We start from the raw sequence: 21,490 nt of genomic DNA, 5'->3' as shown, positions 1-21,490 counted from the left end.
AGAGGAAGGCCCGCATACCACAAAAAAAAAAAAAAAAAAAAAAAAAAGCCTATGCTCCCCACTCCCACCCCACACACATACCTCAAGTCTATCCTTAGCAGCCTGAAGAAAGCAGATCAGGTGTATTATAGGCTAACTTGTGTTCCTCCAAAAGTCTTATGTAAAAAGTCTTAACCTCAGAATGTGACTGTATTTAGAAATAAGGTCTTTAAAGATGTGATTAAGTTAAAATGAGGCCATTAGGGTGGGCCCTAGTCTAATCTGACTGGTGTCCTGATTAAGAGGAGGAAATTTGGACACACAGACACTGGACATGCCCACACACAGATCAAAGAGCAGATGGGGAGACAGCAAGAAGACCGTCATCTGCAAGCCAAAGGGAGAGGCCTCAGAAGAAACCAAACCTAATAACAGCTTTATCTTGGACTTGTAACCTCCAGAATTGTAAGAAAATAAATTTCTGTAGTTTAAGTCACTTTGGTATTTTGTTATGGCAGCCCTAACAAACTAATACAAGGCCATTTCTCTTTTCAAAAACCATCAATGGCTTCACATCATACTTGGAATAAAATCCAAAATCCTTACCAGGGCCTAGAAAGCTCCACATAATCTGGCACCCCACCACTTCTCCAAACTTCTTTCCTACTCTTCCCTCATTCTCTTTGCTCTGACCAAAACGTTATTGTTCTTTCTTGAACATCTGCTCCATCTCTTTCAAGTCTTTGCTAAAATGTCCCCTTTTCAAACACACTTCCTCTGACACACTAATACTGCACCCCAGTCCATCCCTATCCTCTCTTATCCTGTTTTAACTTTTTTCACACTATTTATCATCACTTGTTTTTGTTTTTTAGTTTTTGGGGGTTTTTAAAACATTTTCTGTCTGCACCTTTAGAAAGTTAGCTCTGAGGCAGGGCTTTTCTTTTTCTTCATAGCTATATTCCCAGCACCTAAGACATTGCCTGGCACTTAGGGAACATTTAAGAAATATTTGTTGAATGAACAAAAGAATGTTAATGCCTAAAGGGAGCCTGATACATGATAGGTACTTAATATCTGCTAAATGAAACAAAATATCAAGTAGTTTTATAAAATAAATAAAATTATGTGCACACATATACACACTAAATGCACATAAAGGTATAGCAAAAGAACTAAAAGGATACAAACCAAACGTAACAGTAATATATACATCTGGAGAGAGGAATAAAAGTAGAGCAAGATACAAGAACTTTCATGCTTTATAATTTCTACATATTTTTCAATCTTTTGTAATAAAAATACACTTATTTGTATAATAAAAATAATTTATTGAAAATCCAAAACCCACTCCATAACAAATTAAGTACACACACACACACACACACACACACACACACACAACCCTTAGCTTTACAGAGAGTTAACTTCCATAAAATCATCAAATCCATTTAAAGATAGTTATGGACAAAATGCTCTTCATCATCACTTCTATTCAGCACTGTATTAGAAGTCCTAGCAAATGAAAATAGATCCACAATATAAATAAATAAAATAGATTTATATGGCAAAGATATTGAAAGCTAAAACAATTCATTGCAAAAATATACGATTACCTAGAGAATGCAAGAGAATTTAAAATATATATATTAGTATAGTATGAAGAGTTCAGCAAAGCATCCAAATCAAGAACCATGAACAAAAATCATGAATTTCCTATATACCAAAAGTAACCAATTAAAATGAGATTTAAATAAAAGATCCTATTCACAAAAGCAAAAGAAACTATAAATATATATCTAATAATAACACCTCACATTTTAAGTGCATTAACTTATATGTCTTAACCCATTTAATCTTCATAATAACCCTAATGAGTTATTATTTCCATTTCATGGATGAGGAGACTAAAGCGCGCACACGCACACACACACACACACACAAAATAAAGGATTTTTATTTGCCCAAGCTTAGCAGGGATTGAACCCAAGTAGCATGGCACCAGAAGCCATTCTGTTCCTCATCCAACATGAGGAAAACTAGAAAATTTTACAGGAGAAAATAACAGACTGACTAGTCATACCATGCCATTGCAATGGGAACATCCAATATTACAAAGATATAAATTCTTCCCGCAAATTAACCTATAAATTCAAGGCAATTCCAATTTTAAAATCCGAGTAAGTTTGTGTGTGTGTGTGTGTGTGTGTGTAACTTGGCATACTGATTCTAAAATTCATACGGACAAAAAAAAAACCCCAAAAATGGTAAGAACATTTTGAAAAGGGAAAAGATGAGGGGGAACTGCCTTACCAATTATAAAAAAAATATTTTAGGGCTTCCCTGGTGGCGCAGTGGTTGCGCGTCCGCCTGCCGATGCAGGCGAACCGGGTTTGCGCCCCGGTCTGGGAGGATCCCACGTGCCGCGGAGCGGCTGGGCCCGTGGGCCATGGCCGCTGGGCCTGCGCGTCCGGAGCCTGTGCTCCGCAACGGGAGAGGCCGCAGCAGAGGGAGGCCCGCATACCACAAAAAAAAAAAAAAAAAAAAAAAAATATTTTAAAGCAATTAAAGTTAAAGAGTTGACTGGAACAGGAACACCTACAGATCAATTTAAGAAGACAGGTTCTAGAAACAGAGCAATGTTTATAATATTGTTGCAACACTTTATTATGATTCAATAAATGATGTTGAAACAATAGATAGTTCATTTAGGGAGATAAAATAACCATCTCTACCTTACACCTCACACATATAAATTCACATAGCTTACAGAGCTAAAAAAAAAAAGTCTTAAAAGTATTTATGAGGGCTTCCCTGGTGGCGCAGTGGTTGAGAGTCCGCCTGCCGATGCAGGGGACGCGGGTTCGTGCCCCGGTCGGGGAGGATCCCACATGCCGCGGAGCAGCTGGGCCCGTGAGCCATGGCCGCGGAGGCTGTGCGTTCGGAGCCTATGCTCCGCAGCGGGAGAGGCCACAGTGGTGAGAGGCCCGCGTACCACAAAAAAAAAAAAAAAAAAGTATGAGAAAATATTGCTATAATATTGGTATGAAGAAAATTTATGCCAAACAGGATACAAAATCCAGAAGCTATAAAGGGCGGTGGGGGGAGGAAAGATTTCACTATATTCTAATTTAAAACTTTTCTAAAACAAAACATCATAAACTAAATGAAAGAGAAAAGTACACACTGAGAGAAAAGAATAACAATATACACGAGTCCCTTCAAATTAATAAGAGCAAAAAACAAAAACTAATAAAAATAGGTTTAAAAATATATACAAACATTTCAAGAAGAAATACAAGATGTCCAATAAATGAAATGATGCTGAACCTTACCAGAAATCAAAGATAATCAACTGAAAACAACAAGATATTTTTCATCCAGCAAATTAGCTAAATTTGCATTGCTATCCAATACTGACAAGGGGACAGGGTATTCTCACACACTTGCTTATGAATCTCAGTGGGTATAGTATTTTTGTAGAAGAATATGGCCATATCTATTTTCTTAAAAATGTAAACTCTGCATACGTTTCAACCCAGTGATTTCATTTCTAGATATCTTATAGAAATGTTCACACACATGCACAAAGATATGTCAACAATGTTCACTGCAGCAACATTTGTGGTAGAGAAAAACTGTAAATCATCCAAATGTCTATAGAAAAATATGCAAATACATTATCTCATAGCCATACCACAGTATACTATATAGCCTTCAAGACCTCATTTCCATACAGAGAAAATCATTAGCAACTCGGGTTCTATCTTAAATTGCTATTTTTAGACCTAGACTATGCTAAATCATTATAGGTCAAAAAAGGGTACTTGGGGGGTTAACTTTGTAATTATATAACTCGTCATTACCTCCGCCAAACCATGTGGTCTCAATTATTTGTGTGTGTGTGTGTGTGTGTGTAAATTTTTGGAGGGGTAGGGCTCTTCTAAGATGTCTAAGAAAACCTCTCTCCCTCTAGCTTATTCAACTCATCTACCTTTATTTGGTTTCATCCTCACACTGCTCCTGTACTGACTATAAAGACTGAAGTAGGGAATTCCCTGGCAGTTCAGTTGTTAAGACTCGGTGGTTTCACTGCTGGGCCCAAGTTGGGGAACTAAGATCCCACAGACTGCGTGGCATGGACAAAAAAAAAAAAAGACTGAAGTAGATTTTTCAAACCAAGCCCAAGAATCAAGAGTGTGGCATTATTTTCTTTATAATAAAGTATCCACCCACTCATTTTTATTTGTTCCTTAATTAAATGAACCAACCTTTTGTGAAGCCACTTTCAGTCACTAAAATTACCACAGTTAAGAGCTCATGTATTTAAAACCAAAAATACTTGAGATCATATAGTGGGGGGCAGGGGACGGGTAGTGACGTTACATAATTACAAAGTACCGTCTTTTAACCTAAAAAGATTTAGTACTGTCTGTCTAGACCTGGAATTAACAATTTAAGGCTAGAGCCTTAGTCATTAACTACTGTATAGTACATTTGAAACTTTAGACATCTTTGCAGTTTAAAGCTGCAGACCTGGTTTAAGAAGTCCATAAAGGCATTAATTGTTATGCTCACCAAACCATTAAAAATTAAATCCCTGTTCAGTTTTGCCTATAATTCTAGGCCGGTTGCAACTCTCAAGTTAAAACAGTCCACATAGTAAAGCTGATATGGCCTGCCTGAGTCAGCTAAAGCCTTCTCACCCAAGCTGCATTAGTTTAAAGCTAACCATACAACTTGTTTAAAAAAAGAAGAAAAAGATGGGGACTTCCCTGGTGGTGCAGTGGTTAAGAATCCACCTGCCAATGCAGGGGACATGGGTTCGATTCCTGGTCCGGGAAGATCCCACATGCCCCGGAGCAACTAAGCCCGTGCGCCACAACTACTGAGCCTGCGCTCTAGAGCCCACGAGCCACAAGTACTGAAGCCCGTGCACCTAGAGCCCATGCTCCACAATAAGAGAAGCCACCGCAATGAGAAGCCCACGTACCACAACGAAGAGTAGCCCCTGCTTGCCGCAACTAGAGAAAGCCCACGCGCAGCAGCCAAAGGTAAAATGTTTAAAAAGAAAAAGAAACAAAAACTTACTGCATGGTACAATATAGTTCTTGCAAATAACCAAGATCAAAAAAATCCACATGCTTCTCTGCTTGTTAAAACATAACAGCAAGCCACCCCATTTAAGACTCACCAGAAGGCCTTTTTGTTCCCTAATGGCAGTCCTTCCCTATTTCTCAAGGTTCCTCATTTATTAGGTGTAATTGATCATTTTAACAATGGCCCCCACAGTGACCTGGTCAATCTTCCCAACAAGAGTTGGAGTCTATTTCTCCCCACCCCTTGAATCTGGGCTAGCTTTGTAAACTTTGCCCTATAATTTGTCGTGAAGGCCTAGAGCCTAGGCCTCAAGATGCACTGCAGCTTCTGCCTTCACTCTCTGGGGACTCAGCTGCCATGTCAAGAAGTTTAAGCTAAACTATGAATGAGGATATATTATGTGCAGAGAGAAGGCCTACCTTCTAGCTGTCCCCACCAAGGTCTTAGACATGTGATTGAAGCCATCTTAGACCCTCTAGCTCCAACCAACCCACAAAATGAATATAGCCACAAAAGAGAGCCCAGGTAAGAGGAAAAAAAAAATTGCCTGGTCATCCCATAGAATTGTAAAGAAATAATACATCATTGTTGCTTAGGGCCACTTAAATTTTGAGGTGGACTGTTACACAGCAATGCTAATACATTAGGAGGACTCAAATGATTGAACAAGTCCACTTCCTGGTATATACCACCCAAATGAGTTTAAAGCAGGGACTAGAAGAGTATTTGTAAGCCAATATTCACAGCAGCATTATTCACAATAGCTAAAAGGAGGAAACACCTCAAAAGTCTATCAACAGATGAATAAACAAAATGTGATATATACATACAGGGGAATATTATTCAGTCTTAAAAAAGATGGAAATTCTAACACATGGCACAACATGGATGAATTTTGAAGATATTATGCTAAATGAAATAAAGCAGATACAGAAGGACAAACATGGTATAATTCAACTTACATGAGGTACCTAGAAGAGTCAAATTCACAAATAGATAGTAGAATAGCAGCTGCCAGGGACTGGGAGGAGGAGGAAATGGGGAGTTATTATTTCATGGGTGCAGAGTTTCATTTTAAGATGAAAAAGTTCTAGAGATGGATGGTAGTGATGGTTGCACAACAATGTGAATATACTTAATGCCACTGAACAGTACACTTAAAAATGGTTAAAATGGTAAATTCTGTTATGTGCAGTTTACCACAATTTTTAAAAAGCACATCTCTTCCCCACTTGATTTCAGAATCAGATGAGAAAAAGAGGGGGAACAGAAAAATAGAGAGCAAAATGTCAGCTTTATCCTTGATATAAATCTAGGTTGGAGAACACGGCTCAAGAGTGGTTTGGAAATGGCTTGCTAACACTCTCTGAATTGAAGTTATCCATGAGAACTGAAATATTTCCCCCAAAAGGCAGAGCTAGTCCTGCACTCAGTCTACTGCACTGGCTAAGAATATGCCAAAATACTGGCTGTCTGCAGGCTGGAATGAAGAGAGACATGAAAAGGCTAGACTGAGCATGCCCAAGGTCATTCTACTGCACTCACTAATCAAATAAGTCACTCCTGTGAAGGGGAAGAAGAGGTAGAGAAAGAGGCTAACAGTGTTACCATAGTAAAGTCCCTCTCATTGAAACAGTGTTCTTATATTATATAGTAGCTTCAAAAGAAAAAAGAAAACAGAGGGGAAAAATTAGGGAAAAATTCAAGAAAAATTTCCTGGGACTGAAGAATTTATATTCTAAACTGATTGAGGAATGAAGATACAAGAAAACAGTTGAATTGATGGATTTATTGATGAATTTGACCATAGTTAGAGGAGTTTTAAAGCTCTGGCAGAGAACTAGGTAGAATTCATGTTAGATCACAAAGAGCACTAAACAAAAATAATAGTAATAAGGCATCTTGACATAATGCACAAGCAACAATAAAAATAATCATAAAAATTTAGAACTTTTGTGTTTCAAAGTATACCATCAAGAGAAAATTTTTGCAAATCATTTACTAAGAAGACCTATATCTAGAACATATAAAGAATTATTACTTAATTAAAAAAATTAAAGTTGGACAAAGGATTTAAACAGATACTTGTCCAAATGAGATACACATAGTATAAGATAAGATGACAGATGACTAGTAAACACATGACAAGATGTTTAACATCATCAGCCATCAGGGAAATGCAAATGACAATGAGATACCACTTTATACCCTCTAGGATGGCTATAATCAAAAAGACAGATAGTAGCAAATGTTGGTGAGGATGTAGAGAAATCCGAACTCTCACATGGTGCTGGAAGGAAAGTAAAATGGTACAATCACTTTGGAAAAGTCTGAAAGATCCTCAAATGGTTAAATGGTTTCCATATGATCCAGCAATTCTATTCCTATTTATTATATACTTGAAATAAATGAAAACATACATCCACGCAAAACTTATACATAAATGTTCACAGCAGCATTATTCGTAATAGCCAAAAAGTATCCATCAACTACTGAATGGATAAATAAAATATATCCATACCATGGATTAGTCAGCAATAAAAGAAATGAAGTACTGATACATGCTACAATATGGATGAACGTTGAAAACATTAAGTGAAAGTAGTCAATCACAAAAGATGACATATTATATGATTCCACTTATATGAAATGTCCAGAATAGACAGAGACACAGAAAGTAGAGAGACTTCTAGAAAGTAGATCTAGAGAGACAGACAGTGGATTAGAGAGACAGAAAATAGATTATCATTTGCCTAGGGCTTGTGCAGCTTGGACCACTGGGGAGGCTGACAAGTAAGGGGTGTGGGGTTTCTTTCTGAGGTAATGAAAATGTTCTAAAATTGTGGTAATGAATGCACAACTCTGTAAATATACTAAAAGCTAGTGAGTTGCACACTTTAAATGGGTGAATCGTATGGTATGTGAATTATATCTAAATAAAGCTGTCTTTAAAAATAAGGCAATTTTTAATACTAGAGACAACAAAGTTTCTCAAGAAAGAAGATGTAATCACAGTAGCCTACATGTTTCAGTATGAACAATATTTTGAGCTATAAATACTGATACTGGCTTATCCAAAAAATTGGGATGTATTTTAGAACAGGAAGTGGGATGTTACATCTAAATTTCATTTTCAGTAAAGACCTATTAATGAAAAATTAATAAATTACTAATTTTAGCAACAAAATCAACCAGATTAAAGATTTGTATCAAGTAAAATAAATGGAAACAGCAAGAAATCAAACTTTTTAGTCCACAGACACGAAAATTATTTGACAAACCCTCTCTGCAAGTAAAATATGAATTTTTAGATCATGACATAATGAAAAAAGAAATTAACAAAATAAAACATAATAAAGATCCCTGAAAAAGATTCATTCATATATGAAAACTTAACATATGACAGAGCTGGCAATATAGGAAAAAAGATATACCAGGAATTACCAAACTATGGCTTACAGCCTTCAAACTAAGAATGGTTTTTACTTTTTTAAGTGGTTGGAAAAAAATCCAACAAAAGATTAATATTTCATGATACATGAAATTATCTGAAATTCAAATTTCAGTGTCCATAAACAAAGTTTTATTGAAACACAGCCACACTCATTCATTTACTTATTGTCTATGGCTGCTTTTGAGTCACAATGGCAGAATGGAGTAGTTGTGAGAGAGCACACGCAGCATTTTCACTGCTGCTCGACAACCTAAAAACTGCAGCAATGCATTTATAACTGAACAGCATTTCAAGTGTCACATGTACTGTAACTTTTTCTTTGAAACAACAGCACATATCTATCATGTCCAAATAAGGAAAGCGGAAAGTTGAATTCAAATGTCACACTTTCAATGTGGATTTTGTTAATAAATTCCTATCTTAAAAAAAAAATTTAAATAAATAAATAAATTCCTATCTTTAGTAGTCATTTGCTCTTGTAGACTTTTTTTTTTTTTTTTTTTTTTTTTTTTTGTGGTACGCGGGCCTCACACTGTTGTGGCCTCTCCCGTTGTGGAGCACAGGCTCCGGACGCGCAGGCTCAGCGGCCATGGCTCACGAGCCCAGCCGCTCCGCGGCATGTGGGATCCTCCCAAACCGGGGCGCGAACCCGGTTGCCCTGCATTGGCAGGCGGACGCGCAACCACTGCGCCACCAGGGAAGCCCTCTTGTAGACTTTATAATCATTAGTTCTGTTAGGTTTTGTCAGAAATGGAAGCTGAGGAACTTCCATGGTGGCGCAGTGGTTAAGAATCCGCCTGCCAGTGCACGGGACACGGGTTCGGAGCCCTGGTCCAGGAAGATCCCACATGCCGTGGGGCAATTAAGCCCGTGTGCCACAACTACTGAGCCTGTGTTCTAGAGCCGGCATGCCGCAACTACTGAGCCCGCATACCGAGAGCCCGTGCTCTGCGACAAGAAGCTACCGCAATGAGAAGCCCGTGCACCTCAACAATGAGTAACCCCCACTCGCCACAACCAGAGAAAGCCCACACGCAGCAAAGAAGACCCAACGCAGCCAAAAATAAATAAATAAATTTATTTAAAAAAAAAAAAAAGAAATAGCTGAATTTTTTTTTTTTTTTGGCTACTCTGCGCAGCTTGCAGAATCTTAGTTCCTGACCAAGGATCGAACCCAGACCCGTGGCCGTGAAAGCACAAGTCCTAACCACTGGACTGCCAGGAAATTCCCAGAAACTGAATATTTTTAATTTCCCTTACTCTAGAGTAAGCAGTTTAATGGCTTAGCAATAGGAACCTTTTATTGCAATGTTCTGAGCTCAGAGTAAAAACTTAAACTTTTTTGAAGAACAGCCTTCAGCCACTGTCAAATACCAGATGGCTTTGGAAGTTAGCTTTTGCTGCGGACTTCACGTTTCTTAATGATTTCAACCCAAAATCACCAAACAGTGCATATATGCAAAACTTATGTTTCAAAAACAACTAATGTTATCTGAATTACAAGCAATGGCAAGCGGCTTTATACTTTTCCTGTGCTGTTAAAAGTTAAAACAAGAAGCCCTATCTCCACTCCCACACAAATTTGCCGCAGATATGTTTTCCAAACAAACTACGGTTCCAGCAGTGTTTTTCAGACAGTGGTGCAAGCACAAAGGAAATTTCCTTATTTCAAAGTCCTTTTAACTGTGCAATTGAGGAGCTTCCACCTAATTTTCAATCAGAAATGATTAATCTACAATGTAATGGCATTCTAAACGGCAAAAATATCAGAGAAGAAACTAATAGAATTCTGTATGCCTTCCAAGCAATGAATATGCTCAAATAAAATCAAATGCTCGTAGACTAATATCAGTATTTGGTAGTACCTGTCTGTGCGAAAACACATTTTCAAAGATGAAATATGTAAACTCTCATTACAAATCAGTATTAACAGATGAGACATTTGCAATCAACTTTAAAGACAGGGAACATTAACTTTGAACCCCCCCAAAAAGCAAAATGCTATCCCTCCCAAAAAGAATTCCACCTCTTCTCACTAGTAGACCTGTATTACTAAATAAAGTACTACTATTGTATTTTGAACTTAATAAAAATTTTATTAAAAATTTGCAGAGGGGGGTTTCCCTCGTGGCGCAGTGGTTGCAAGTCCGCCTGGCGATGCAGGGGACGCAGGTTCGTGCCCCGGTCCAGGAGGATCCCACAAGCCGCAGAGCGGCTGGGCCCGTGAGCCATGGCCGCTGGGCCTGTGCTTCCGGAGCCTGTGCTCCGCAACGGGAGAGGCCACAACAGTGAGAGGCCCGCGTACCACCAAAAAAAAAAAAAAAAATTTGCAGAGGGAATTCCCTGGTGGTCCAGTGGTTAGGGCTCAACGCTTTCACTGTGGTGGCCTGAGTTCAATCCCTGGTCAGGGAACTAAGATCCCTCAAGCTGTGCAGCATGACCAAGAAAAAAAAAAATTTTTTTTTTAATTTGCAGAAATTGGTTTTCTTTCTTGTTATATAAGTACCTACATAATATCCTTAATTTTGCCTCGACTGACAAAGTCTAAAATATTTATTATTTAGCCCTTTACAGAAAAAATTTGGTGACCTCTGGGATATAGACTTTTCAAAAGGTGTGCCTGGACAACTGGTTGCCCATATTTTTAAAGAACAGTAATAAAATTAGATCCTTACGCAAGTGTAAAAAGCAAAACTGTAAAACTTCTAGAAGGAAATAAGATGAAAAAGCACAAACCATAAATAAAAAGATGAATAAATTTGATTAAATTTTAAGACTTTATAAACAAAGGGTAATGATAAGCTATGTAGACTTAGAGAATATATTTGCAACTCATATAATCAACAATGGATTAGTATTTAAAATATGTAAAGAATTCTTACAAGTCAATTTAAAAGAGGGGAAAAAAAACAACCCAATAGAAAAATGGGCGGTTCATAAAAGGAGAATCCAAATGGCCAGGAAACATGAAATAATGTTTGATTTTATTAGTAATAAGGGAAATTGCAAATAAAAAAATTTTTAAGAGAAAAATATTTCCCACAGATCAAGTTCTCAATAATTTTTTTAAAAATCTAACAATGTCAGGAATTGGTAATAATATATAGAAGCAGGAACTCTGGAATAAATGTAAATAGTACAACTAATTAGAAGAGTACTTTGGCAACATCTATAGTAAGGTTAAAAATTAGTCATTTCACTTATAGGTATATAAATAAAGTGTAAAATGTGTACTCAAGGAGTCATGTATAAAAATGTTCACTGAAGCACTGGAAATAACCTAAATATACAACAATCGAGAAAAGATAAATTGTGGCATAATCAGAAAACAAAATACAACAGAAAATTGGGAATAATCTGAATGCCCAGTGGTAGGAAAACAAATAAATAATGATATATTCACACAAGATATTAAACAGCATATAACACAAATAACTAGCATTACACTTACCAGCATGAACAAACCTCAAAAGCAATGTTAACCAAAAAAAAAAAGTTATAGACATCCAATGTGATATAATTTCTATTTATATGTCTTAAAACATGTGAAAGCAATAATGTATACTGTTTATAGATAAATGCAAATTTAATAAAAAGTATAAAAATATACATAGGAATGGTATATATATATATAATTCAGATAATGGTTAAGACTGGAAAAAGAGGGTAGGGAATGCAATAGGAGGGGGCAATATCCAAAGAGCTTCAAGTGTATCTATATGGTTTTATTCCTTAAAAAAGAATTTTAATCTGAAATAAAAACAAGAAATAAAATGATTTTAATAAAGGAAGACTGCAAAACATATCCTTATATATCCATCAGGCCAGAGGAGAAAAGGATGAAGGGGTCAGAGATGGAAGCAAGACTATGAGAAAGGCACCATTCTAGGCACTAGAGATACAGGGATGAACAAAACAAAGTCCTTGCTCTCAAAAACAAGTAAATATATAGTATAGCAAATAGCAAATAAGTGCTATGAAGAAAAATAAAACAGTAAGAAAGAGCATAGGGGTGGGGAACCTAAGTAAAATCGTTATTCAATACAGGGTGCTATTTAAAGCCTCGACACAGGGAGCAAAAGCAGACAGGGAAGAGAAGTCCAAGAACTGAGCCCAGGCGCTCCAAAATTTAGAGATAAGGAGAAAGGAGATAAGGAGAAACCTTGCAAATGAGGCAGAAAGAGAACTAAGAACAGAACAGTGTTGACCTAGAACTGAAAAAAAACATTTCCAGAAGGAAAGAACAATCAACTGTGTCATAAGATACTGAAAGGTCAAGTAAGATAAGAACTTGAGAACTGACCAATTGTAAAAGTTATTGGTGATCTTGAAAATAGCTATTTTGGTAAAGCAAAGTGGCAAAAGCCCACTCTGAGTTCAAGAAATAATGCGAGTAGATGAACTGCAAATTTTGAATACAGACAACTCTTCTAACAAGCTTTGCTATCAAGGAAATAGAGAAATTTGAGTAGCTGGAAGGGCATAGGTCCAAGGGGATCTGAGCAAAGAAATGCTTTTCCCCAGAAGATAGGAACAATTACAGCATATTTGTATGCTCATGGGAATGATCTAGTAAAAAGGGGAAATTGATGATGCAGGATAGAAGGGGAACAACTGGTGAAATAATTGGTGGCTGGGATCAATAAAGAGGGGATGGGATCTATTGCACAAGTGGAAAGATGGGTGTTAGGTGTATAGACAGTTGATTTATTAATAAAAGAAAAGAAGGCATACAAAGATTCAAAGAAACAAAATCCCTCTCTACAAAAATTTCAGAATAGAGGGGAAAGACAAACCAGTACTTACAAAAATATGAAATATCTTGAAAAAAATTGCTACAGGGGCACACAAGAGTGTAAATAACTCACATATAGGAGGGGAAGATTGAAGGAAGAGAGGTAAAGGGTTCACAGAGGAGGTAACGTTTGACCAGAGTACAGCATGTGCCAAGAAAAGTAGCATAAAACCGCATAACAGAATGTGAAGCTGGAAAGTTAAGAATCAAAACATGTTGGGACTTAGATCTTATCTGCCATGGTTAAGAATTTTGCTTAGGGGCTTCCCTGGTGGCACAGTGGTTGAGAATCCGCCTGCCAATGCAGGGGACACGGGTTCGATCCCTGGTCCGGGAAGATCCCACATGCCGCGGAGCAACTAAGCTCGTGTGCCACAACTACTGAGCCTGTGCTCTAGAGCCCGTGAGCCACAACTACTGAGCCCGCGTGCTGCAATTACTGAAGCCTGCGCACCTAGAGCCCGTGCTCCACAATGAGAGAAGCCACCGCAATGAGAAGCCCGCGCACCGCAACGAAGAGTAGCCCCCGCTCACCGCAACTAGAGAAAGCCCGCGTGCAGCAACGAAGACCCAACACAACCAAAAATAAATAAATAAATAAATAAAGTTTAAAAAAAGAATTTGCTTAGAAGGAACCAAATGAGAGAACACAATTCATTTATACTCTAGTTAGTGCTCAGTCCCTGCTCAGTAATGTATTTTCATAGAATAGCATTTAGGCTATCATGTAATAAGAGCACTAATAGGATTACTGTAAAGATTAAATGAGATAATCTATGTAAACTCCATAGAATAGCACTTAATGCCTAGTAAGCACTCAACAAATACCAGTTATTATTAGGAGAACAAAGATCATTGTTGGTGGTGGTAATAGAAATACAAAATCTCTGTACACGTCTTCAGAGGACCAAGTGAACTTTCCAAACTACAATCTACTTCCAACCTTTCTGCAAACAGTTTAATTCTGGTCCAACCATGTAACTAAGCCCACCATCTCCACCAAAAAAAAAGAAAAAATAATATACACACACACACACACACACACACACACACACACACACAAGAAAAGGACTATAATATACTCAGTTTCCTATGACTTGGACAGGCTTAATGACTGACTTCATTCTAGGAACCAGTATGAAAATAAGACCTATGTCAGAGCGGAAGTCCCAGAACAAACCATCTTCTTGTCTGGCAGTTCTCCCAAAGTAAAGAATATCCTAGAAACAGACCAGATCACCAGAGGTTACCCTATATATCTACCAAACCCATTATGATTGGGTCTACACCCAAAGGATTCAGTTGAGAATAAACAGGCTTCTAAGGTAAAGAAAAATTTGATAATCTAAACATCCTATAAAATGCTAATGATTAAATTATGGTATATCTACACCATGGACTTCTAAGTGGACAAAATATATTGAAAAACACTTAATAAGAAAATGTTCACAACATTGTTAAAGATGGTATTATACCATTTCAAAATTATAAATTACAACTGCATAGCAAAAAGGAATAAACGTTACCAGTGGTTAATGCCAGGTGGGATGATTATAGGGAATTTAAAATTTTTCTTGTTATCTAAATTTCCTACAAGGACCACATAATACTTTTGTTTATTGATCAATCTTTTTTAATTACTAAAAAGTAAACAACTCAAGTCAAATCTCTCCTTTTCTCTAGAGAAACAACCTTACTTAACATCACTTCTAATCATTTCTCTACATATCTAAACACAGTAAATTACATTTTAGGTAAACATATAATGGGAGGTGTTGTTTCTGGGTTTTCTTTATAAAAATGGAATTATACAATATATTTTGGTTTGCAACTGGCTTTTTTCATTCAATAGTAAATGGGACACCTCTCCATATCGATATATAAAACCATCTATCTATTTTAAACACTTTACTTTTTTTAAAATAAATGTACTTATTTATTTACTTTTGGCTGCATTGGGTCTTCGTTGCTGCGCGCAGGCTTTCTTTTTAGTTGCAGCGAACGGGGGCTACTCTTCATTGCGGTGTGCAGGCCTCTCATTAAGGTGGCTTCTCTTGCTGCAGAGCACAGGCTCTAGCTGTGCGGACTTCAGTAGTTGTGGCACATGGGCTCAGTAGTTGTGCTTCACGGGCTCTAGAGCGCAGGTTCAGTAGTTGTGGTACATGGGCTTAGTTGCTCCGCAGCATGTGGGATCTTCCCGGACCAGGGCTCGAACCCGTGTCCCCTACACTGGCAGGCAGATTCTTAACCACTGCGCTACCAGAGAAGCCCCTCTATCTATTCTTATAGTTACATATTATTTTCTTTGTAGAATGGTATAATAATAAGCTTTAGTCAACCGATGGACAATAAAGTTGTTGCCAACTTTTTGCTATTACAGTGCTGCAAATATCATTTAATAATTGTGAACATATTAAAACAATAACAGCTAACATTTGAATGCTTATTACGTGCCAACTACCACAAGCTTCTATATGAATTAAATATACTACAATATCACCATTCATATTATTATTTGTATAATTTATATTTTTTTCTCTGTAACCTGCCTATTATTTTTTAAAACTGGCCAGGATACAAATTCTTTTTTTCTGCGCCACCAGGGAAGCCCCAGGATACAAATTTGATCTAAAAAGTTCCTAGCAGAATATCCCCAAGAGTTCCATGAAAATGCCTGGAATATGGGCACTCGTGCATTTAGATGTTCTACAAATACTATTTGAGAACTATGACATGCTATGAGTGAGCAAAACAGACTTGAACTCCAGATTCATAGGTTTTTAGCCAGCAAACATTTGTTAAATTAACAGATGAAAGAAAAAACAAAAAGTGAAGAGGGGAACACACCAATTAGAGAAAGAATAGTACCATATACATCAGCGCACACCATTCAATACACAATTATTGGGTTGGCCAAAACATTCGTTTCCGTAAGATGGCTCTAGTAGCGCTTAGTTGTGTTTAACCTCATTCAAAACAATGTCATTAGAGTGTTTTGTTACAGCTGTCATATCAGCGTGCATTTTAAAAAAACATCAAAATTGGTGAATTTTTGTGTAGCCATTTTAATATTGAAGATGGAAGAAAAAAAGCAACATTTTCGGCATATTATGCTTTATTATTTCAAGAAAGGTAAAAACGCAACTGAAACGCAAAAAAAAGATTTGTGCAGTGTATGGAGAAGGTGCTGTGACTGATCAAACGTGTCAAAAGTGGTTTGAGAAGTTTCATGCTGGAGAGTTCTCGCTGGACCATGCTCCACGGTCGGGCAGACCAGTTGAAGTTGATAGAGATCAAATTGAGACACTGAGAACAATCAATGTTATACCACCTGGGAGACAGTCAACATACTCAAAATACTCAAATCAAGCGGTGAAAATCATTTGCAGCAGCTTGGTTATGTTAATCGCTTTGATGTTTGGTTTCCACATAAGTTAAGCAAAAAAAGCTTTCTTGACCACATTTCCGCATGCAATTCACTACTTAAACGTAACGAAAACGTTCCGTTTTTAAAACAAATTGTGATAGGTGATAAAAAGTGGATGCCGTACAATAATGTGGAAAGGAACAGATAATGGGGCAAGGGAAATGAACCACCACCAGCCACACCAAAGGCCGGTTTTCACCCAAAGAACGTGATGCTGTGTATATGGTGGGATTGGAGGGGAGTCCTCTATTATGAGCTCCTTCCGGAAAACCAAACAATTAATCCCAACAAGTACTGCTCCCAATTAGACCAACTGAAAGCAGCACTCCACAAAAAGCGTCCAGAATTAGTCAAGAGAAAATTTATAATCTTCCATCAGGATCACGCAAGACCACATGTTTCTTTGATGACCAGGCAAAAACTGTTACAGCTTGGCTGGGAAGTTCTGATTCACCAGACACTGCACATTCGGATTTCCATTTATTTCGGTCTTTACATAATTCTCTTAATGGAAAAAATTTCAATTCCCTGGAAGACTGTAAAACACAACGGAAAAGTTCTTTGCTCAAAAAGATAAAAAGTTTTGGGAAGATGTAATTATGAAGTTGCATGAAAAATGGCAGAAGGTAGTGGAACAAAACGGTGAATACATTGCTCAATAAAGTTCTTGGTGAAAATGAAAAATATGTCTTTTATTTTTACTTAAAAACTGAAAGAACTTTTTGGCCAACCCAATATAATTACCCCTTAAAACAGTCTTGCCACATCTCGTGGGTCTAAGCTACTATCTTCAGATTAATCTTAAAACACTGCTTTATTTACATCATTTTCATGCTCAAGAACTCATAACTTCTCTCTTAGTATTTCTCAAATATACTTCACCCATTCTCTACACTACCTATTTCAAACCTTCACTGCTAAAGGCTTCCCTTCTGTTTCCCACTCCTTCCCGGACAACTTCTTAGAGGACCACTTAAGTTGACCTCCATGCCTACTTTACAGGAAAAAAAGTCCCTAATCCTTCCAGAAGAGAAGGAAATCAACATTTACCAAGCATTTATACAGATCACTAAAAAAAGCAGAATGGATGTCCTGGAGGTATGATTAACATTTCCAAAAACTTAAAACAAATTACATATAGAGAAGTAAAATTCCACAGGCTATTTTAATAAATGTGGTAAACAAGTATTTTGAGGTGTTATTTTCAACAAAATATTCCTTTAATCAGGTCCACCTCTGGTACTTATTCACACATTCAAAAGATAAATAATTATAATACAATGGATGTGTACTGTAATGGACCATGTATAAAGTCCTACTGAAATACAGTGAAAGGAGGGATTAGTGCTGCCTGGAAAGGCTTCACAGAGATAACATCTGAGCAGGTCCTAGAAGGATAATTCAACTCTCTGGGCTGCAGATGCCTCCTGTCTACTTCTGGTTACAAAATTCAGAGAATTTAACTTTAGGATGGGTAAATCTTTAAAATTCATCTAATATCGAGGTTTTCCACCTTTATTTTAAAGTAACAAAATCTTTCCTTTAAGAGTCTAATTGAAAACGTTGGTATATAAAACAGATAAAAGTGGACCTGCTCTTCTGAAAGGAGAGGAAGTTATTGGAAAACACTGCTATTCTTAATCAACACCCTTCACTTTAAAATAAGAAAACTGAGACACTAAGAAGGACAACGATTTGGCAAAAGACCACAAAAATGTAGAAATGCAACAATTACTCAGACAATACTTTTTAAGCATTATCTCCTCTTTGAAGTCTTTTCTAACTTTCTCCCCAGGTAGAGTTTATACCACTCCTTACTTTATTCCTTGCTATACCCAGCACATACTTCTATTATAGTTTCTATAAAACTTTAGTACTCTAATTATACCTTTTTTATGTGTCTGTGTCCCTCTACTACATTGGAAGCTCCCTGAAGGCAGGGACTGTCTTAATCATCTTTGTATGCCCAGTACCCAGAATAAAATATCATTTATTAAGTTATGTTCAACCAAGTTTCAGAAAAGATTTAAGATAGCTCAGCGCTTAGCACACAGTAAGACTTGGTAAGTATTTTTCAAATGAATATGCCAAAAATGAGGTCATTAAATGAAACAATACATCAAAGGCAGTAAGAACAGTATCTGACACATAGTGTACATTCTATAAACATTACCTGTTATTATGTAACTTTATTATAGGCAGAAAAAAAACTGAAGCTGTTATTTAATCTGGACAGCAAAAACTAAATAACTTTTATCAAGGTTTCAACTTGTCCATTTACATTATTACTAATATAACCACATCTTTGATGAGAAAGACAGAAAACTTAGCCCATCCATAAAGATCTTCAGCCTGGGAAGAATAGTACAAAGAGTTGTGTACTGTTAATCTTTAGATGTGGAGTGAAAGAAGAATTTAGGCCTGTCTTCAATTTAGGGCTAAAATACTTCCTTCTAGACCTTAGTTTCAGTCACCTGTCTTTTGCGGGTGGTGGGGAGTGAAAAAGATTAAGGCTAAGGTTCTTTCCTGCTCTAACAATGTAGGGGCATACAACAAATTTAACCTAGAATCCTTCAGCTTTCAACTCAGTAAGAACTTTATAAAAATCAGTAAACTGTGCAGGGCATTTGGTGTCAGATAGACAGGGTTCAAACCAGCTCTGTTATTATTCAGCTGTATAATTCTGAACAAGAAGCAGATTCTCTGGATCTCAATTTCCTCAACCTTTAAAATGAAGTTAGACAACATGCTCTTTCCTTAAAATACATTACAGTCATGACGTTCTATGGAATAAGTTACCCGTGAAGAAAATATTTAGGAGGGGATTGAGCCACCAGTTATTAGAGATGTTTAGAGGATTATGGCATAAACCAAAAGTTGAGAATTTCAGGATTAGAAGAAACCTTACAAGTCTTCTATGACTCAGTTGAGATTCAAGTCCTCTCTAATATATTCTTGGAAGAGTTCACCCAACCATTCTAGCAATGAGAAACAACCCATGAAAATAAGTCACTTCATCACAGGCCAACTCTGATGCCTAAATTCTTTTACTGAAACCACACGATCCTCTAGTAACTTCCACCCATTAGTTTTACCCCTCTTTCAACTACAGGCACGTCAAGTATTTGTGGATAGTGATGATATGCCCCTTAATATCCTCTCCAAAATTAAAATCTCCAGACCCTTCAACCTTTCCTCATAACAGAATACCAAGACTCCCTGACCATCCAGCCTGCCATCCTCAGGAAAACCTCCACTCTTGCTTTAGCGAATGTCATAACTACTCGAACAACCCTTCCCGTTCTGACATCCTGATTCTTTGTGGGACCCAAGATCTGCCCCTCGTCGACCTGACAGCACACAGATACCCCTAAATGCCCCTGCCACTTCCATCCAAGGAAGCTTCTGGGGTGGGAAGTGTGCCCCTGGTTGCTCCTTCGGAAGATTAGGAGACGAGAAGGGACCACAGCGGGAACAGAGAGGCCGCCCCCTGCTCTCCTCCCCGGTCCAAGCCTCCTCCCTCACCGGTATTGCTTGGGATCGCTGGGAGATTTGACGATCTCATGGTCTCCGACATTACTGACAGGCCCCCTCCGTCCCTCCTCCTCAGATTCATCGGCTCCCAGACGAGCAACCCGGCCGCTCTCGCCCAAATCCTGTCCATTGGGCTGCAGGTCAGGGCAGCTGCAGGTGGACTTCGCCTTGTTCCTTCCAGGCATGGTCAGAATAGGAAAGGGTCTGGCAGCCGCCGAGTCTTCGCACCGACCCCGCGCTTCTATTCTCCACAGCGCCGCGAGCTCCCGACCGGCCTCACACCACAACTTCCTCCTGGTGGCACAGACTGCAGCAACCGTGACTCTCCTCAGCATTCACCACCGAGCTGGAGCAAGGGGCATCCCGCTCGCCAAGACCCACCTCCTCCTCCTACAGCTCCAGCTGCTCCTCCTCCTCAGCGTTCCAGAGGCGGTGGCGGCCGGTAGTGGTGCTGCCGCAGCCGGTGGGGGGACAGGCCTGAACCCCTCCCCCAATCCGGTCTCCCTCACGCCAACTTCCCTCATCCCCACGCCCTCCTGGCCGTCGATGACGCAGTTGATTCTAGCCAATAATAAGGCAAGAGAGCAGTCACGCGCACGTAATCAACCAATGGGAACAGGGAATAAAAAGAACCAACTAGCCCGGGCCGAATTCTCGGAGCACCCAGCGAGCTCTTCGAAACCGGCGGTGGGCGGGGCGAGGAAGAAGAGGCGGAGAGAGTGGCGCGGAGGACGACGGGAGAAGAGCGCCAGGACGGTTGCGCAGCGTTTATGACAGAAGCGGGAAGGTGGTTTGAAAAAGTGGTTGAATAGCGCTTCGGGGCTCAGAGGAAAATATTCCCCTGATGAGAAAACCGATAGGCAAATGGAGAAAATTAATTCCTAAGCCTTTTTTTCCCCACTCATGTCATATTTTGCTCATCCTGCCCCTCAAACTTGGGGTGGAGACTGTGGCCGTGACTCAGCACGTAAAAAGCAGAACGCCGGAAGTATTTTTCTGCCGCCGGATGGAAGCTGCGCTTGAGTGGAGCTGAGCTGAACGCCAGAAGCAGCAGTTTTGATTCTCCGCCTTGTGGCCTGCTAGACCTTCGTGCTGTTCGCCCTCAGGGCCTAAGAAAGTTTAAAAGACCGGTGTAGATGTGTTCAGTCTTGCATGTGAAAACATTTTTTAGCTCCCCCTCAGACTGGAGTCCACAGCCTTA

At 38.5% G+C, this 21,490-nt stretch overlaps 1 protein-coding gene across 3 annotated transcripts in view; it reads right to left on the bottom strand.

Moving 5' to 3' along the window:
* Positions 1-20,808, bottom strand: part of NRDC (nardilysin convertase) — a 97,122-nt gene extending 76,314 nt beyond the window's left edge. Inside the window, exon 1 of one of the 3 annotated variants that reach the window (XM_028489398.2) lies at positions 20,671-20,808. Coding sequence is in view for 2 of the 3 variants with exons in the window: in XM_007129214.3 (XP_007129276.1) it covers positions 20,281-20,624 (344 nt within the window). In the remaining variant the exon portion in view is untranslated. Of the gene's footprint in view, positions 1-20,280 lie in introns of all 3 variants that reach the window. The other 2 variants (XM_007129214.3, XM_007129215.4) reach the window with 2 other exon arrangements.
* Between the last annotated feature and the right edge of the window lie 682 nt (positions 20,809-21,490).

This window comes from Physeter macrocephalus, chromosome 4 (assembly GCF_002837175.3).
Source record: "Physeter macrocephalus isolate SW-GA chromosome 4, ASM283717v5, whole genome shotgun sequence".
Lineage (NCBI taxonomy): Eukaryota > Metazoa > Chordata > Mammalia > Artiodactyla > Physeteridae > Physeter > Physeter macrocephalus.
This window is presented reverse-complemented; position numbering and strand designations above follow the sequence as displayed.